General features: G+C 41.5%; 1 protein-coding gene across 1 annotated transcript in view; it reads left to right on the forward strand.

Annotated features, from left to right (window-relative positions):
- The first annotated feature begins 1,034 nt into the window (after positions 1 to 1,034).
- Positions 1,035 to 19,821, forward strand: part of ABCC8 (ATP binding cassette subfamily C member 8) — a 74,091-nt gene continuing 55,304 nt past the window's right edge. The window contains exons 1-7 of the mRNA XM_039552384.1: positions 1,035 to 1,281; positions 2,608 to 2,749; positions 5,380 to 5,501; positions 11,102 to 11,268; positions 12,584 to 12,826; positions 13,677 to 13,865; positions 18,735 to 18,899. Of these exons, the coding sequence (XP_039408318.1) occupies positions 1,086 to 1,281; positions 2,608 to 2,749; positions 5,380 to 5,501; positions 11,102 to 11,268; positions 12,584 to 12,826; positions 13,677 to 13,865; positions 18,735 to 18,899 (1,224 nt within the window). The 5' untranslated portion in view covers positions 1,035 to 1,085. The remainder of the gene's footprint in view (positions 1,282 to 2,607; positions 2,750 to 5,379; positions 5,502 to 11,101; positions 11,269 to 12,583; positions 12,827 to 13,676; positions 13,866 to 18,734; positions 18,900 to 19,821) is intronic.

Genomic DNA, 19,821 nt, shown 5'->3' on the forward strand with positions numbered 1-19,821 from the left:
TTTATGGGGTCATTTCCCTTAGAGGCATTTACCCAACTTGCAGCTTTTGCATTTTGAAGAGTGAAGCCTGGATATATGGGCATTATCTGTTTGCATTTCTCTTTGTAAGATGTGGCAAGTTGTGCTAAATACTCAGCAAAGCAATGGAGAAGCATGACTAGGAATGAAAAGAGCTCCAAGGGAAAGGATTTGGTTATGAATCTTTATGTTGAGTATTTCATGGCTACACACCAGAGCCTGTGCTGGGAATTGTGTGCCAGGTGCAGATTTCTGATGCACATCACATTTTACTTTCCAGTACTATCCCCTAGCAGGGAGGTATTTGATCAGAGTTTTTGTTTGGCTTTGGGTCAGCTGAGCCTAACTTCTACTCAAGAAAAAAAAGGCGGGTGGAAAGTTTGATTTGTAGATTACTTTGGTGTCCATAAAAATGCTTAGGGAGTAATTTGAAGCCCACTCAAATTAATGGTCTGATTGTCAGAGACTGCTGCAGTCTTGGTGAAGGGGGAAAAACAGTTAGGGTTTAACTCATTTTAGGGGTAAAAAAAAGGTAAGGCACAAACACAACAGCTGTTCAGGACACGATGTTGAAATCTCCTTTGGGAAGAGGGTATGACTGAATACGTGACAATCTAATAATATCTTTATCATAGAGGAGAAAAAAGCCAAAGATGAAAAGGTTGAAAGAACACACTTTATGCAATCTATAATTCCTCTGTCATCACTAATTTAGTGTCGGGTTTTCAGTGTTCTGTCACATTAACGATGCATAAAGCGCTCAGTACCGAGTCCCGAGAGCTGGGACACTGGGGTCTGGTGCTCTGGGGTACCGAGGGCTGTCACGGTGCGTTCGCATCGGTCCCAGCCGCGTCAGTGAAGGGACGTCCCGCCCCCGTCCCCGTCGAGCGCTCCCCCGGCGCCCCGCTCGGGGCTGTCGGCAGGCGCTGCGCTGCGCGGGGCGGGCGGGGGCGGTGCCGGGGCGGGGCAGCTCTGGGGCGGGCGGAGCGCGGGGCCGGGGCCGCGGCCGGGGCCGCCGCCGCTCCCGGCAGGTGCGGGCAGAGCCGCGGCCGCGCCGGCCCCGCCTGATGTGCGCGGAGGCGGAGGCGGCGCCCGGCTGCGCGCAGGGTCCCGCCATGGCCCTGGCGTTCTGCGGCGATGAGGGCAACTCCACCGCCTACAACGTGGACCACGGCGTGCTCAACAACGGCTGCTTCGTGGACGCGCTCAACGTGGTGCCGCACGTCTTCCTGCTCTTCATCACCTTCCCCATCCTCTTCATCGGTGGGTGCCTGCGGCTCTTCCTTGCCCTTTCCGCCTGTGCCTCTCCTATTTCCCCCGCCTTTTCCTTCTGCTCCTCCACCCCCGGTGGTGCCTTGCCGTGTCCCCCCGCCCGGCTTTGTGTCGCTGTGGGTTTCCCTCCCCCGCGCGGCCGCGTGTGTGCCGCGTTTCCCCCCGTCCGCCTGGCCTCCCCTTGCCGTGTCCCCCGGCCTGGCCCTGTCCCCTGTGCCGCGCGGGGAGGCTGCGGAGGGTGTTGGGATGCGGTGCGAGCTGCGGGATGCTCCGGTGGCCGCCTCTCCCCGGGCTGCCCCCGCACCGCCCGCTGTCCGCCCGGGCAGCGGGGCCCTTCTCCGTCCGTCGGGGCAGCCCGCGGGGCTCTCCGCAGGTGAAACCCCTTGCGCAGGCAGGGCAGGGATGGGTGATGCTGGAGGAGACCGCAGGACTTGCCTTGCCGGTTTTGACCGGCAGCGCGGGAAGCAGAAATAAATGTGCTCTTAAAGCCCAGGAAACCTGACAAGTAAGTGTTGCGTTATGAAACATTACTCCCACCAATTACTGCGGGGTCACACCGCCGGGCAGCCCCCCCTCATTACGAGTCCTGCCCGGCGGCAGTGGCTCCTGCGGTACCTGCGGAGGGTGTGATTTGATGTCACAAGCCTGGCGGGGCCGGTAGGTGGCCCGGTGGTTCAGCGCACGGGGCTGTCACTGCTCCGGGTACCTTTCTCTCCAGCCTGGGCCGGCCCGCGGAGAGCCACGGCACGGGCTGGGGTAACACTCGCTCCTGTGTAAAGGGTCCGGTGAGGGAAAATCAGCTACCACGACTGTGGAAACGGGGTCAACTGAAGAGCTGCTTCGAGTCCTCTGCGTTTGTCTGGAATCTCTCAGTATTGCTAATTTTTAGCGAGATAAAGCTTCACACCTTCTCTTCTTTTTTTTTTTTCCTAACTCTTTAAAAGAATCGAAGGGAAAAGAAGTAGTGCATTTATTATAGTGTTTGTGTGTGTTTGTCAAAATGTTAATTTGTTGTTCATTTAAGCTGTGAATAGATTTGGAAAATGCTTAGTGCATGTAATTGCTTGATAGTAAGTTGCTAGAAGTATAGGAATTTAAGGCTTTGTCCTGTCTGCATTATTGATTTTATTCCATATGAAGTGAGGTAATGAGAACACAGTCCTGATAATATTCAAATGCATGTGTGTTTAACAACACAGCTGTGTCAATGTTGGTATGCTAGGTTGTTACATACGTGTTTTGGGGTTTTTTGTATGCAGGAACTTTGTGTGTCACTTTTGTTAAGAAAGCTCTCTATAATTCTCTTTTCTCTTTTAGGATGGGGAAGTCAGAGTTCCAAAGTACATATACATCATAGCACATGGCTTCATTTTCCTGGTCACAATTTACGCTGGATATTGACTTTTATCCTCTTGTTTGTGCTGGTGTGTGAAATTGCAGAGGGCATAGTGTCTGATGGGTAAGTGTATATGTCTGCCTTCTCCTGGTAGCACTGAGCAGTTTAAACATTTCAGGGTAGATATTTTCTCCCTGTCTAAATTCTCATCTAAATCACATTTCTTGTGGTAATGAACATATAATCTGTTTTGTTAGTGATTAACCTACCAACCTTGTATCAGAAATTCCACAGACCTTGCCAAGTGATGTACACACACACAACTGACCTTAATCATTTTTAGTTCAGCTTAATGAACTATCTTTCCAAAGAGTAATCATAGATAAATCCTAATGAGTCAAGCAGATGGTGACATTTTCGTGATGTGTTTTATGTCCAAGGACCCAGTCCCACAGTCCTTACTGAGGAGGAACTCCCATGTGCACAGTAGGTCACACCATTCCCCCCCAAACTGAGTTCTCTTCATCTAAATAAAAGGAATGAATCTTCCTGGCCTTATGTCACACCCCACAGAGTTTCTTCTGATGATTGTGCACTGTATCTCCTCTGTTACCTGGAGCAGAGCAGCTCGCATTATGTGAGCATGATCCATCATCTGTTATTCAGCTTAGGATGTCTCTAAACAGAAATCTGTGGAAAAAAATTATTCCAAGTGAAACAAGTGATACAGGAGAGTGATGTGTTATGAAAAAAACTAATTATGTATAATAATTAATATGATCTCTTCCTCTGAAGAGAGGCATGATTTTTCATAATGATTATGAATTTGAACCCAAGGATTATGAAATCGAAGCTCCTCATTAAATAGAACAAAACCTCCTTGATTAGCCATCTATATAACAAGTATCCACCAACCAGTGTGAAAAGCACTGCAGTCTTCTGGTGTAGAAAATTATATCATCACTATTATTTTAACTTCTCTTAAACACATATAAATAGGATGTTTCTCGGTGCCAGTTTTTTTTAAAAGGATTTTTTCTCTTGCTTATTCAGAGTTATCAGGGTGTGGGATGCTCAGAGCAGAATCTCCTGCTTTGAGTTTTCTCCCTTATTTTGCTCTTTAGCAATGCCTCTCATTATGTTTATTTGCTATTTAACTTGACTCAGAACACTGCTGTTAAGTAATAGGTGTCACCTGATGAGACAAATCTCGGAGCTCTACTGGGGGAGTGCCAGCCCACAGTCATGCTTCCCGAGCATTCAGCAGGCTGGTGAGGCCTCCAGTGAATAGAAGAGAGTTTTGAGACTCATCAGCTTTCTAAGAACCAAAATGGATCGTGCTGGTGAGTCCTTTTGACAGCAACTGGGTGCTCAAGGCTTTGGCATCTCAGCAATGGAAGCAGCCTATTGGAGGTACAGTTATATAGGGGAATTCCAGCAACTGTGAAATAAATAGATTTTAGAAAGCCTCCCACTGCTGCCGTGTTACCTACTGAAGCTTAGGCTGTCTGAAGAAATCTGTTCCTGTTGCTTTTTTTTGTCCTTGCTGAGAATTCAGCCCTGATGTACAAAACCTCCTGGCTTTACTAGGAATTTCAGAGAATCCTTTCTCATTTTGCTGTATTGACATCCAGCTATTGTCAGCAAGAGGAGTTGAGTGTTCATGTCACAGACTGTCAGCATGGCTTCAGCCAGAGTTCACCACAATCTTCATTGAGGGAGAGCTCTCCTTTCTAGAGCAGAGATGCAAGAAATGGTTGTCCTGAGCTCCTATGGTTCTGCTAGACATTTGGGAAGTTCTGCTCTCAGAAATGTGATGTCCTGTGATGATCTCCCATCTCCCTCCCAGCACAGTTCTTTTTATCTCTCCAAGCTCCACAGAATTAGTGTTTGATGCAGAAAGAAGAAATCCATTCAGAGGACAAGGTGTGAATTTCCCTAAATGTTTGTGTCCTGAAGTCGTCATCTTGGTGCCTCTTCTCCTGAAGCTGGTTGGGAGACAGAGGAAGTTGTATGTCTTGATAGCATAGGGCACCCAATTCTTTTTGTGAAAGAAAGAAAAGGGGAGAGGGAAGGAAGAGAAAGTAACTAGGAGGAAAGAGAGGGGAAATCATGTTACTGTTGAATGCTGCACAAACCAACAACATTGCCCCAAAGGGCTGTATTTGGCAGGACCCCTTCTGCTACTACCTGAAGCAAAGCATCAGCACAGTTTTGCTTTACAGGACAAAACATCAGGGTGTATGATTCTCTTATAGGGGTTTTTTTGGTGGCTTGCAGTCATGAAGACAGACCTCACTGTAAGTAATTCCTGTGCTATGGTGCTGTTCCTTCTCCCAAACTGAAAAAAATGAAACACTTCCACAAAATGCTTCTGTAGAAAATCTTGAACTGTGCTGTCAGTTGGTCTTATCTGCATATGTTGATGGACAGCTCCCAAACTAGTTTAGCTTAAATTAACTTCTCTCATTTTGGAGATGAGCTGCTTGTCCTAATTTAAACAATGTTCCAATTGGTTTCAGTAGGAAATAGGAGTACACACCTTTAATGTTAAGCACACAGGGGAGGAATTTGAAATCCACCTGTGTGATTTAGGAGCATAAATTCAATTAAAACTTGGAGAGGTTTGCATCCATAACTCATTCTAGAAAATCTTACATCAGAGCCGGGTACAGGGTACAATTAATGAATTTAAAAGGGAAACATTTAAATAGGTGAGAGGTGACTCTTAACAGATGTTTTTTCTTTCGAAGGGTTTCCGAATCCCGCCATTTACACCTGTACATGCCGGCTGGGATGGCGTTCCTGGCAGCCATCACATCAGTTGTCTATTACCACAATATTGAAACATCCAATTTCCCCAAGCTGTTAATAGGTATGTCTCAAAACCTACGAACCTGGAAGTGTGACTGTGGTGCTGTGTGTCTGCTCCCTCGGTGACAGGTCACTGCAGTCCTGTATGACCAAAGCTACCCCTCTATGTATGCTCAAACAGTTCATTATTTTTAATGCTTTTAACTTCTAATAATATTCTGTGTAGTGTTCTCGGGGATCCAGTGAGCCAAAGGCTTCTCTAGGAAAAGCTGCTTCTGTGGGAAAAGTAGCCTGGGAAATTGTTAACTCTAAATCCAAACCCCCTGCTTGTCAGCATGTTATGTGTAAGCATGATGTAAGAGTGAAGAAATCTTCGTGTGCATGGTCTGTTGAAATATGCAAGGAGTTAAGGAATGACATCCCTGACTTTCAGTTGTGAATATATTACTCTGCCTGCTTGCTTGTGCTTCATGTTCCTAAAACTCCCTTTGAAAACTGCTTTAAGACCTTTTGAATGAAAAATGCTATGTATGAGAACTACCTAGTCTATTCTGTATTTTGCAAGAAAATGAATAAACTGTAGCTATAGAAGACCCACTGCTGCTGACAGTCATGAAGTTGGTGATGTGTTCTCTTCTGATTAAGCAGACTGCAGGCTGGGGATGTCTACATGCTTAGACACATCCTGTTACCTGTTATTTCTTTGGTGGTTCTGGCTCATCAAATTTTGTTTGAGCTGGACTTCTGTATCAATAGCTCCTGCTAAAGTTTGTCTTGTGCCATTGTAGCTCAGTGTTTTAAAGCTTTGTCTAATTTTTGTCAGGTGGGGAAAAGTCAGTAATAACTAGATTTGAGAAAGTTTTAAATACTGAAGATTATTTTGAACTGTGTGTTGTGGTGAGAGAGAATCCTCTTCTGCAGAAGAAGGCTGTTCCTCTTGTAAAAAAAATTCCTTTCCGAAGGCTTAGACTTCTATCCAGGCTTAGCAACCTTTATGTCTTCTCATTTGGGACTGCTTTTCTTCTTGTACCCTTCTTTTAAGTAGGATCTTCTTTATCCTTTATGAACAGGCAAGGTCATTTAGTTGCTTTTTAAGTAAGTCAACAGTCTTTTAATGCCTTCTCACAGGAAGGCATTACGCTTCAGGAAGCATTGCTAGACTGTTACAATTGCCTGTAAAGCAGGCAGTGGTTTTTGTGGTTTTGTTTTTGTGGTTGTTTTGTCGTTTGGGCTTTTTGTTGTTATTTCTGATGTATAATGCAGTGTTAAATAGTTTAGTGTCACTACCACATTCCTGCTGTTAAGTCTTCGAGAAGGGTAGCACAAAGTTACAGCTGATAGTTGATTACCCATTTTTGCATAATTCCTGCTCAGTGGAGATTTCTTTTTTATGATAATGTTTTTCAGTGTTTAGAGTGCTGATGCTGGATAAACTCTGGACAATCGTTGAATACTAAATAGTTGTACCAGTGAATACCAACACTTACTTAAGTATTATGGATGAATTTTAATTTTGCAAAAATTTCCAGGGGACAGACTCCCTCAGAAAATCTGATCTTAATAGCTCTTAGGCAAAAAAGAAAATTATATCATCACAGTCTTTCCTACTTAGTTTGTCTGATTTGAATTTTAATCCAAAGTCTTCACAAGCTGATGGTCTTTGATTTTTATTTTACTTTTTCTTTTGTTTTTCTTTTATTTGTCTTAAGACAGATGTTTCTGGAAGTCTCTATCCTTTGCTCTTAACTGCACAAACTGTGAGGATTGTCATCTTTCAATCTTAATTGCAACTACTCTGTATTGACATCTGGGATGAGGCAATGAGCACTTTATGCAAATGAGCCCAGTATGGATAGTTAAGTTATGCCTTTACTCAGCTATCAACCTGTGGGGAAACACAAAAGGTGGAAAGGATTTTAGGTGTGAGAAATAAAAGCAGGCTTCAGAAAACAAAAGGATTTAGGATTCAGCTAAATCAGCTGTCCAGGTTCCCCATCCTGTTTGTCGACAGAGACGCTGACATCAACCCACTAGAGTGCAGTGTGGCCGTGAAGCAGCTTTGGAGCCTCATTTTATGAGGTAAATGAGAACCACGAGGAAAAGCTAAAGTTGGTGATAAACTTTTTGCTGGGTGTATGGGAAACAGGGCTTGTGTGGAAGAGATCTAATATTGCACATGTACACACACAGAGTAAAGTAGAAGAGCTGATGTGACATCTTGCTGCTTCTGAGCATCAGTGAATTTCCAGCAAACTGCAGGGCATCATCTGCCTCAGCTGCAGGGTAAATGCTCAGAGCTGCAAAGAATGGTAGCTGTTTAAAGCAAAGGCTAATAGAGCCTTATCCAAAATCTATTACACCCAGCAGGGGAACTCTCACTGATGCAGTGCAGTGGACCCTTAAAGGTCTGTTCATTAATTCTGAACAGGGTGAAATTTTCCACTCTTTTGAAATTTTGAGGTGTGTTCTTTTTTAAAAGATCCTTTTCACTCTGTGCCTTAAAGAAACCAAAACCATTTGTAGCTCTTCATAAACAAGAGGCAGATGCCATGACAGACGCGGGGATTAGTGTGTTTCCTTGGGATATGCAAAAAGGGGGCTCAAAGTTCCTCTACTGAGCCTGCCTTTCAGCTTTAGCCCAGGCACTTGGCTATTTTGAAGTAGTCATTCTTAGTATTTCTTATCAAAAAAAGTTGACAAGGTTTGGAATATTTATTCACTGAAGCTAATGATTGAGTCCACGGATGCAGTTGAGTGTCCCAACTATCGGAACACCTTGATCTGGTCTGAATATGTTTTTCTCCATATGATTTTGGTCTGTAATTGATTATATTTCAACAAATGTAACTGTTCCTATGCTCTTTACCAGGGCACTCTCATAATAATGGTGATTTTGATGCTCTTTGCACCTCAGGGAAGCATAACATTTGTACAGTTTAGCAGGACTCATTTAAGAATAGTTTTCATACTGAATTGGAAAACCTGCTTTCTTTCTCAACATTCAAAATATGCAATTGAATGATAGCATCTAATTCCACTATTTTTTAAGTTAATTTCTTTGTTTTATAGATAAAAAACCTCAAAAATTAGTAGTAGGAGAAAATTTTGAAATAACAACCAGACTTTGAGTTTTTAATCTGAAATGGATGGTAGTGTGGGAACACATTAATTTTTTTATTTAAGAAAGCTGTCCTCTTTTTTAACCAATCTTAATCATATGGCTGCCTTACTACTACTACACAGGGATCTGTTTTTCTACTTTAAAATTCTGCTCCCTTTACATTGTAGTTGTTTCCCGTGGAATTAGTTTATTCTCTAAGATGGAACTTCCTGCATAAAAGTAACGCATATTGCTTAGCACAAAAAATTCTCTCCAAACAGGCAGAGGTTAATTAATAAATCCCATCCAGTTAAGTGTGTGGCTTTTTAGATTTGGCTTAATTCAATAAAGGTGTACAAGAGTTTGAGTTGCATGTTGCCTTTTTTTCAGAGGTGTGGCCCAGGAAGGAATCTACCCCCTGGTGTTGTGGGTTGAGGTATCTTCCATGGTCCAAGAAAAACCGAGGTCATTTAAGCATCTAGAGTAGGTCTAAAGCAATCCAGTAAATGCAAGCATGCCTCTGTGGTCTGATCACTTCACAGTTCAGACCAGTGGAAGTTCTCAGAAATAATTTCTAAAAACTCTCAGCCGAGATGTAGTCATCAGCCAGATGATGAAAACATCATCTGTAAAGAATAGAGCCATAATTGTATGTTCCAAGGAGCCTTGAGTGGCCTGTGAGCATTGTCCAGATCAGATTAGATACACTTGTGTTCAAAAATGACCAGCTAAGTAAATTCAAGTTTACTCCTTTACTGCTTCTAAGGAAGTGTGACAGCAAGTGGCCACATATCACCTGAGAATATTGTTTGGCACTTTTTAATACTTCTTAGATAAAAGATAAATTAATGTTAATAATAATAAAAGGTCATATTAACCCTTATTTAAACCATAAATAGGAGAATGGCTCTGCTACTTCTTATTTATAATTCCAAGCCATACTCAAATGCCTGTGGGCTTGGTTGTTTTTTTGGAAGTCCTCTACTGGTGGATATTTTCAGTGTGCAACATTTAAGTCCCTTTTATTCCAAGAGGGATGTGTTCTCAGCCTGCTGTTAGAAGAATTAGACAAAACAAGGATTAACAGATCAAGGTGGTTAAGAGTAGAACAGCATGGAATGTAATTCTTGGGTGAAGTGAGACTTTATAGTCAGAAGTATTGCAAATAGGGAGGAACAGTGCCTCAAAGAAAGGAAGCAGTCTGAAACAGGATGAGAAACAATCTAAGTTGGGAAGATGGTAGGAAACCTCACATAAAAAACCTGAAGTTTTATAAGAAAAATTTGGTAAGTACATCTTTTAAACCTTCTCTGCAACTGCATCAACCACTGAAGTACAGTGTGCAAATACCTGACCACTCTGTTTTCTTCTTATGAACTGGCCTGTTAATTTTAGAGGAAGAGAGGCTCCCTTGGCAAATGTCCTAATGCACGGTGTTCCTGTACTGTTCCATTTACTGTCCTCATTTAAAGGAGAGGTTTTAACTTGATTTCTGTAGAAGCAGGACTGGCAGTCCCAAATCTCACATGGATTCTCCGCGTTGAATTTAGCTTTGCTTGGAAAGGGTAGCCCCAGAGTACATCTCCAGAGAGCTTTCTGGTGCCTCAGGGTAGCTGGAACACGACCAATTCTTTGAAATTTATGCAACTTCCTGATGATTATCCATATTTAAGCTAGACTTACAGTTGCTAATGCCTTGGTTGAAGTCTCTCTCTGATGTTCCGGCAAGACACTTGGAAAGCACATCCAAGCTTTTCTTGGCAGTTTGAGCTCATTCCATCTGTTGCACCATGGCAGATGCAGCAGCAATGAAAGATTCATTTAAAAGAATATAACCCTGGGAGGAATTTCCTTAAAAATAGGGAACAGGAGCTGGCTTAGGGTGTGATGAATGGTATGGAGAGTGCTTCCAAATCACCAGAGCTTATCCCAGGGATTATTTATCTATAGCCGATGGTAGCACGAGCACTTTTAGACAAGAGGTTTGGTAGAACACTAAAAAGTAGAAATTGTATTCCGTGAATGCCAGAGTATCCTTCCTTGATGTGACTGTTTTACCTACACTGTGAATTACATAGATGGAATTTGTGTTGAACAAGAGTGCGGCACCAGTTTGGATAAGTATTTTAATATCTGTTCCTGACACATCCCAGATATTTGCAGGGAATTTGCCTTCAAGCCACATTTGTAGCAGTCTTGTAACATTAACCAAGTCTGAAGAACATCATTCACAGGCACCTTCACTTTTGGAGCAACACCCTCCCTTGAGCTGATCATGTGGACACATGTTTACAGCAGATGGAAATTTCCTTCAATTTCCTTCAGCAGACTTTGTGAAACTTTTCAAATATCACTAAATCTAATAGAAAAGGCATTTAGAACTAATATTATCTTAATATTTTAATATTTGTGGAATTGAGTTAGGCTTCTGTTTGAGATGAGAAAGGCCACTCTCTGGTTTTATATATTTTGTTGCATTCTTTCTTAATTATATTTTATAGTGCCATTGTATGCTTTTGCAACTATGGAGCTGATTCATTTGTTTGGTTTTTTCTCCACAGCATTGCTGTTCTACTGGACTTTAGCTTTCATAACTAAAACCATCAAATTTGTAAAGTTCTGTGATAATGGGGTTGGATTTTCTCAGCTTCGATTTTGCCTCACAGGACTCTTGGTTGTTCTTTATGGAATGCTACTAGCTGTAGAAATTAATGTCATTAGGGTGAGGGTAAGTAACGATCATAAAAGTCCCCTTCTGTGGTTTTTATTGGTTGTTTTATTCCCTTTTCTGGGTTCTTGGTGTAAAATGCATTGCTAAAGAAGAAAGAAAAACCAGTTAGAAATCCATTTGACAATCAAAGGTTAATGCTATTTTACTAGGCCAGATGAATCTGTAATTTCAAAAAATGCCAGACTCTGTTGTTAATTTAAGATCAATTTCATCTGTTCAAGTTTGTTGCAAATTTTTAAATGATTCTGTTTCAGCCATGACAGCCAAGTGTTTCTGATGCAAGGGAAGACTGGTAGAAAAGAATTGTCTGCTCTATCAGAGAATATCGTAGACACACAAACAACATCTCTCATTTTCCAGGAGACAATCACAATTAGTGGTTTATTTGGGCTACTGGGGTTCCTCCCAGCTATATTCCCCCCCCCCCCCCCCCCCCTCTGCAGTGTCTGCAGTCATAATCTAAATTGAGACTTTGGAGACTGCTGGATACATAAATGCCAAAGTTCCCTTCAGGTGGCACGCACCAACTGTGTGCAAAAGTTAACTTCAGGAGGGAAAGAAATATTCTCATGCAAATTTTCTTGCTTCAGCACCAGTAGCTCCATGTGCTGAGCTAACAAATGTGAGGCAGTGTGGTGTGGGAGATGAATCCCAGTGATAACCTCAGGACTGTGCCTAAGCTCCTGTCTCCCATCTTGTGCTACCTGGAACTCAAAGCAGTGCTGGGGCTGTACTGTTTAAATAATTGAGGGGGGCAGTCTCTTCTGACATGTCTCAAGTGAAAGGACAAGAGGAAATGGCTTTAAGTTGTACCATGGAGGTTCAGATTAGTTTTTTAGAAAACTTTTTCACTGAAACAATGGTCAGGCACTGGAATAAATTGCCCAGGGAGGTGGTGGAGTCACCACCTCTGGAAGAGCTCCAGAGGTGTCTGGATGTAGCACTGGGGGATATGGTGTAGGGGTAATTATGGTGGTGTTGGTTTGGTGGTTCAACTGGATGATCTTGAAGGTCTCTTCCAACTGTGATGATTCTGATTCTGTAAGGTGGGGTTTTTTCCCTACAAGTATGCAAATTTTTGCACCATAAGCGAAGTCATAGTAAATTATAAGAATTATTTATTTCTAGACTGGATGCCTCTGATTTTCCTCAGTACCTGGGGAAACTGGATTGCTGTATTAGTTGAATTTGAATGTCTTTTGAGAAATCAAGACTGATTCATTGATTATCTGCGATGTTCTTATCTATGCTTTGTGCACTTTTATTTTCTATGCATTTACTGTGATTCTGCTGGCATTTTTCTGGATTTCAGAGGTATGTTTTCTTCAAAACTCCTAAAGAAGTTAAACCTCCTGAGGATCTCCAGGATCTCGGTGTCCGATTCTTGCAGCCCTTTGTGAATCTGTTATCCAAAGGAACATACTGGTGGATGAACACATTCATCAAGACTGCCCATAAAAAACCAATAGACTTGAAAACTATAGGCAAGCTTCCCATTGCTATGAGAGCTCTGACCAATTACATTCGCCTTAATGAGGCCTTTGAAGCACAGAAGGTATGCAAAGCATGGAGTCTTTGTCTGTCTGCTTACTCAGGGCTTGTGTTTTTCATTAGCTTTTATCATATAAGCACGATACAAAGTGATACAAACAGATATTATGCAAATGAAGTATCCATTAGCATAGCTGCCCATACACCAAGAGACCACATACTCAGTTGTACCTCGTACAATAATGGAATTTCTCTAACCAAATGTGCATGTCAAACACATTATTGGTTAAATGTGTGTCAAATGCATATGGCCTCTGTTTTGATGTGTAAAGTAAGCAGAGACTGTGTTCACTGAACACCATTATTCTTCCTAATAAGACCTTGGAAACATTCAATTACAGAGTCAGTATTAATGAGGCCTTACAGGGCTATTTTTTTTTTCCATGTTATTTGAATTTGTCCATAAGAGAGTTCAGGGCTGAAACTACCTCAGTTCAAATTAATTTTCACTCCTCAGTGGGAGCTGAGCATGTTCAGGATTGTAAGGGAATTTGTTTGCATCCTGCCTAAAAAGTGTAGGTTTCCAGTCTCTGTGTTCACTAGAGAACAAAAAACTGTCACTTCCCTCCCTCTTCTTTTTTTCCTCCCTCAGCAGGCCACAAACAACACTTGCTATTAAGGATAGGAGAGAAATCATGGTTCTTTTTGTGAAGTGGAGGGATGTGCAAATTAATGCTTTGTTCTGACGCTATAAAAAGAAATGAAACAATAGTTGTAGTTCCTCTGCTTTTCTAGCTGAGAGATTACAAATGGTTGTCCATGAATTAAAGCAGTGATAAAAATACCAATGATTTATCAGACCTGAGGCTAATTTATGACATAATTCTTACTAATTTTAATTTAATTCTGCCCAGAACAAAAGATCATCATCTCCCCAAGGATCCAGATCCATTTGGCGTGCTCTCTGCTGTGCTTTTGGAAGACCCTTACTTCTCAGCAGCACATTCCGTATTCTGGCTGACTTGCTCGGATTCGCCGGGCCACTCTGCATCTCCGGGATTGTTCACAACGTCGGAAAAGGAAATAACACCATCCGCCCACAGGTACTGTCAAAATGTCATCAAAAGAGAGGAGTCGAGGAAGTGATGCTGTGACTCTGTATTGTTTGTCCTCAGCAAGGAAAGCCACTCTGCACTGTGTTTGTGAATGCTGGAAGTGACAGTGGGAATGTACTGCCTGATCCCCACTTTTATACTGTGGTGAAGTGCGTCCAGTGCAGGGCAACAAAGGTGACTAAGGGATTGGAGCATCCCTTGCAAGGATGGGCTGAGGGAGCTGGGCTTGTTCAGCCTCGAGAAGAAGTGACTGGGAGGGGATCTCAGCAATGTATGCAAATATCCAAAGGGAGGGTGTCAAGAGGATGGAGCCTGGCTCTGCTTGGTGGTGCCAAGCAATAGCACAAGAGGCAATGGGCAGAAACTGATGCACAGGAGGTTCCACCTGAACATGAGGAAGAACTTCTTTAAAGTGTGGGTGACTGAGCACAGGACCAGGTTGCCCAGAGAGGTTGTGGAGTCTCCCTCGCTGGAGATACTCAAGAACAGTCTGGATGCAATCCTGTGCAATGTGCTCTGGGATGGTGCTGCTTGAGCAGGGAGGTTGGGCCAGGACTGTGGTCCCTTCCAGCCTGACCCATTCTGTGATTCTTTTGGGGGCAAAACATGTGACCCATGCATCTAGTCAGCCTTGCATTCTGGAAAATAACATTCAAGATAACAGTGAAGCATATCCAGAATTCCATTTATATCATAAGGAATTTAGGTACAGTCTTGAGTAGAGATTGAATCAAGTATGTGATTGAGTGCTTTCCAGAAAGGAAAAGTGTGTTTTTAATAGGCTTGGCTTTTCATTTCCAAAAATGAGGGATGTCTAAGAGGATTAAAGCAGAGTTTTGTCATCATCATAAAATGCCAAGTAATTTAACTGCAACCAAGAATTTCCACTAGTGCCTTTGGGGAGGTTAGTTTTATCAACTGAAATATATTTTTAAAGCATGCTGTTTAAATGAGTGCTCTCCAAGAAGAAGCAGACATATTTCTTGATTAACAACCAAAAAAAAAAGTAACTCAGGAAGCATCTTTTCATTATAAGGTGAGGTCACTCAGGCTGGATTTCTATGAGATAGATCAGTTTATTCCTACAGCTCACTAAGTGTCTGATATAAGACTTTAGAAATAAAGTCTGTTGACACTAATGGAAATATACCCATTCATTCAAGTACACTTTGGATTAGGTCCACTGTAAATATTGAAGTCCATCAGCTGCAGTGCAGAAAATTTAACAAAGGCCTCAGGCTAAAATTAACTGTTTGTCCATTTTGCAATCCTTATCCTAATATTTGGAAACTTTATTATAGCAAGTAGGTTCAGTGGAAACCAGTTCTAGCAGGAAATGAGAAAATTAAGACTATAGGGCTATGTTGCAGCAAAGTACTGTGGAAGGTCTTGAGCTCTGCTTTTCAATAATTTGTTTGGGACACTGTTTCAGATGAAATTGTGATTTGATTATAATTTACAGATTGTCCTATTTAATTTTCCTGTAGAAGTGCCAGCTACTGCTTCTCTTTGAAAACAGAAGTTCAGGTCTGGTCCTTAGAGACCCTAAGAAGAGCTTCATCCAGCCTGGTATCCTCACTCACTAGCTAAGCAGTAACCTCACTGTTGTCATTTACACTAATTTGGCATCCCCTAACAGCAATAATCACTGATGGTGGTAGTCCACAAGTGACACTTAAGGATGTATTCTAGATTTGCTAAAATGTCTCCAGGAGGCTTTTCCTTATGTTTTGACCTGATTAATACACATTGTTTTTTATGGTGTCTAACTACATTTATGTTTGAAAATTGCTTTTGCTGGGTTAGATGAAATGTCTTTCTAATGAAGGGTTTCAATCCCAGCTACCTGGAAGCAGACTGGGATGTTCAGGAAGGCTCCCATGGGTGTTCACTTACCTAACCAACTCGGTCAATTTTGGAAAGAAATACACCAGCTCTACTACTAGGAATGTTATATCCCTGCTTGTAATGAGTCAAAAGAAGAGAACCTTGCCTTAGTGTTTGCATCTGTGAACCTCATAGGTGTGAGAAACAAGCTTTTTAAAATGGTGTCATAGGAAGGTAAAGATAAGTTGGGGGAAACAGTGTTTGCGCTTGGTGTGCTGCTGAGTTTGAGGGCACTGGAAAAGAGTTGCCACACAGTGGGGCAGAATCAGACAAGCAATATAAGGTGTGAGTACAGTGGAGGGTGTCTTTTACCCACCTCTTACCCATCTACATCTTAAATAGTTTAGATTGAGGAGATGTTGTAATGAGTCAACTGTATCTTTCAAACAGAAATAATCTTTGTGAAACAGAAGGCGAAGAGATATACTACTTGTTCTGTTCCTCAGGTCCTTTGTGACAGATATAACCCACCATGGAGCTGTAACTCAGATCACATGGGTGTCACAGGCAGTATTAACTGCTCTAGTTAGTGCTGGAGTTAGTCAGAGCATGACATCGTCTTAAATTCTGTCATGCTCTTATGTTTATTTATAACTCCAGTATCAATATTTATGGCCACCCCAGAACGTTCCTATGACATGGATTTCTCTGAGTGTTAATCATTTCACACTGAAGAAGAGACTGACAGAATGATAACCTTTATAATTTGCTGGTAGCACCTTCCACATTGCAATATTAGGATTAGCAGTTCCAGTATTGAGAGTAGCTGCTGACATAACACATTCAGAGATGCACCAAGCGTGTTATTTAAAAAGCTCTAGAAGTCATAGGGCCCATTGTAGCAAAAAGCCCACTCCTGACATTAGGATTGTGTGAGTCCAGAGTCTTTAGGCTTTTAAAAAGCAGCTTTTTGCTCAGCCTTTTACTGGTTAGAGCCACTTTTAAGAATTGGTGTTACCCTGAAGTTGTCAGGAAGGTGGGACACTGAATATTCCCAAAGCCATTTCTGAAAACAAAACATCTAATTATTTGCATCAACTTCTCAAACAAGGTTATTTGCCTCATAAGTGAAAGGTTCAGGAAGTGTTCAGGTATTTCTGTGTTTCCTGCAGGCTGGTAAGTGTGTGTTGACACCTCTTGTAGTGTAAACACAGGTATGTTCAGTGACTTTGTAAGCCATAATGGCCTGATAATGCATCTGAGCCTTTGGCAAACGTCTTGGTGCTATCAGCAAGTGTGTGATCTTTATGTATATATGTTTGTCCTCCTTTTCTCTCAAGGGAGTATTGGAAGAAAGGATGAGAATGTTCATCTCACTCTCCCTCCTAGTCTATTATATAATATTTTGATGGGAGTCATTGCTGTACCAAAATCTCATTGCTAGACAACCATGATTTGTCAAACGTAGTTGTGGAAAAAGACACATATTTTACATACAGTCAAAAGTGGTATTAGCTGCAGAAATTAGCAGTATTGGCCAGATGCACATGTACGACAGCACTGAAAATCTGAATTTGTAAGACTCTAAATAATCTGGAAGACAAACTCATTTTTAGTTATAGACTATTTGTAGTATAAAATGCTGCTGTAGCCTATTTGAATTGGTATGGGATAAGTAATAAATTAGGGCTTTAAAATCCCTTTAGGGTGCAAATAGGTAAAATAGCAGTTAAATGTCTCTTTATCTGAACATAATTGCTGATGTACTATAATTGTTCAGAGTTTTGCACTTGATACAGATTTTAAAAATCTTCCTTCTTTCAAATTCCTTGGCACCCCTGCTCCCATTTTCTCCTTTGCTTTATATCTCTGACACTGGCCACATTTTTGGTTCATTTGGCCTATTATTTTTTTCCTGGGCTGATTTTCTTATCTCAGTGATTTGAATTGGCTCAGGAAGACATCCAGTTAGCTCCCCAGCTAGTGCACAGGAAGCAGCAGAAGTGTGCAGGTTGGAGCAACCCAGGTGTAAATAAGAATAGGGAGAAGTTCATTCCTTTTCCAGCTGGCTCAGCCAAAAGAACTGCTTTAAAAACTAAATTTTGCCTCTGTATAAACTTGCCATATGGGGTTTTTATGAAGTTGACTGCAAGGTGCAGATCAGATCTAATAAAATGTACAGACACTGAGAGTTTGTGAAATATAGCTGATTAAGTGTTATAGCAGTTGTGAAAACTTCAACAGCAAAGAAACTATGTAGGCAAGAAAAAATTTGCTGAGCAAGGGATACAGCAGGAGTGTAAATGCAAGAAGCCCTCTGAGAGGGAACAGAGTCCTCTTCCTAATTTTGCCTTTAAATGGAAGCACAATCCAGCAATCAAAATTTTGAAGGAGCCAAGAGGAGAAAGAGGAAGATGGAGACATTTTAGTTACAGAAGGCTTCCCATGGTTAGCCAGTCTCTCAACTTGTTGCACCAAAGGGGTCAGCTTGTTAAATATAGTCTGAAATAAATGCACAATTTTCCCATTAAGCTGTAGATGTGCTTCAAAATGCACTTTGGTGATTTCATGAGCTTGCTAGAAGGTAATGACCATAAATAAAAGTGAACAAGATGCTGCAGGCCAAAATCATTTGCATGGTTCCAGGAATTTTGGGTTTTTTACAAGTTCTGAAGGTTGGTTTTAGTATTCAGAAACCTGAGGTGTTAAAACAATGAGAGTAATTTTTCCCAAAGGATGTTAACCCTTCCTTTCTGATGATGGGCAGTGCTAAATGACCATATGGAATTACTCAGTGTCCTAGAGTTTTGGAAGGATATCAGAAATCCTGTAAATGTCATTCTGCATTTAAGTGAGGCTTACTGAGTTGGCATGTTATGAGACTGTCTTTGAATTGATAAACTGTGAGGTTTCAGACAAGGTTGGGAGCACTTTCAAAGTAACAAACTGTTTATCTCTGCTTATTAATTATGTAAAGCAGGTAATTAAATTACCATTGTACCTGATTTCTAACTTTCTTTTTTTTTATAGATTAAAATTCTTGGTGTTTTCTTTATTTCGTCGCAAGAGTTCCTGTCCAATGCTTATGTTTTGGCTGTACTCTTATTTTTTGCCCTTCTATTACAAAGGACATTTCTGCAAGCATCATACTATGTTGCTATTGAAACAGGAATCAACTTGAGAGGTGCAATACAGGTATGCAATATATTACTAATTAACCTTTTCACACCCTCATAAACCTGCATCTGTAAATACAAATTATAATTATAGTTGTTAAATTCTGAAACGCTACTCTCCTGAAATGTATTGAATGTACCATTAGAGATTGTGTTAGCCCTGCATTCTGTTTCCTTTGCATTCTTATTTTGATGATTTTATATAAATGTTCATTTTTAATACCTGATGCTGGATTTCTTCTTACCTTCAAGCAAAAATTTGCTGACAGTAAAACTTAATGTAACTTTTGAAATAGTTTGGGTGTGAAGTGCACCTCTCCCATCTCAAAGCCATTTTTTTTGTAACATCACATCCCATGCAAATAATGCACCTTTAAAATGTCTTGTAAATATACTTTGGACAGAAGGATAGATTGTATTCCCAATGCATGGAGTAGTGTTTTATTCCATGGGTCATGCCACAAAATCTGCCAGGCACAGTGGAGTCTGTAAGCACTGAACATAAGATTGCAAAAATGGGGTCTGTAATCACTGGATAACTGGGAACTGCAGATCAAAGTTTGATGTAGCATACAAAGCTTTGTGCCTGGAAATGAGAGAATTTGGTGTAAGATTACAGTGTGGGATTGCCAATGGCACTGGCTGAAACCTACCCTGTGGCAGCCTGAAAGCCAGCCTTATAAGTTACACTATTTATCCACTGGGCTACATGGGTCCTGTGGGGAGTCTCCATGATGGATGGATGCTTTCAATAGCAGCAGAATTGTTTAATTCTCTTTTGATCTTACACTTGGAAGCGCTTGTCAGCTGCCAGGCTTCTGGATTCCATCCACTGGTTTTCTCTGACTAGAGTGAAATAGAAAAGTCCTACAGGAATAAAAACTTGACCCCCAAAAAACCAAAAAATTTGCATGTCTTAAGTGGAAGAGCTGCAACTGACT

This window comes from Corvus cornix, chromosome 5 (assembly GCF_000738735.6).
Source record: "Corvus cornix cornix isolate S_Up_H32 chromosome 5, ASM73873v5, whole genome shotgun sequence".
Classification (NCBI taxonomy): domain Eukaryota; kingdom Metazoa; phylum Chordata; class Aves; order Passeriformes; family Corvidae; genus Corvus; species Corvus cornix.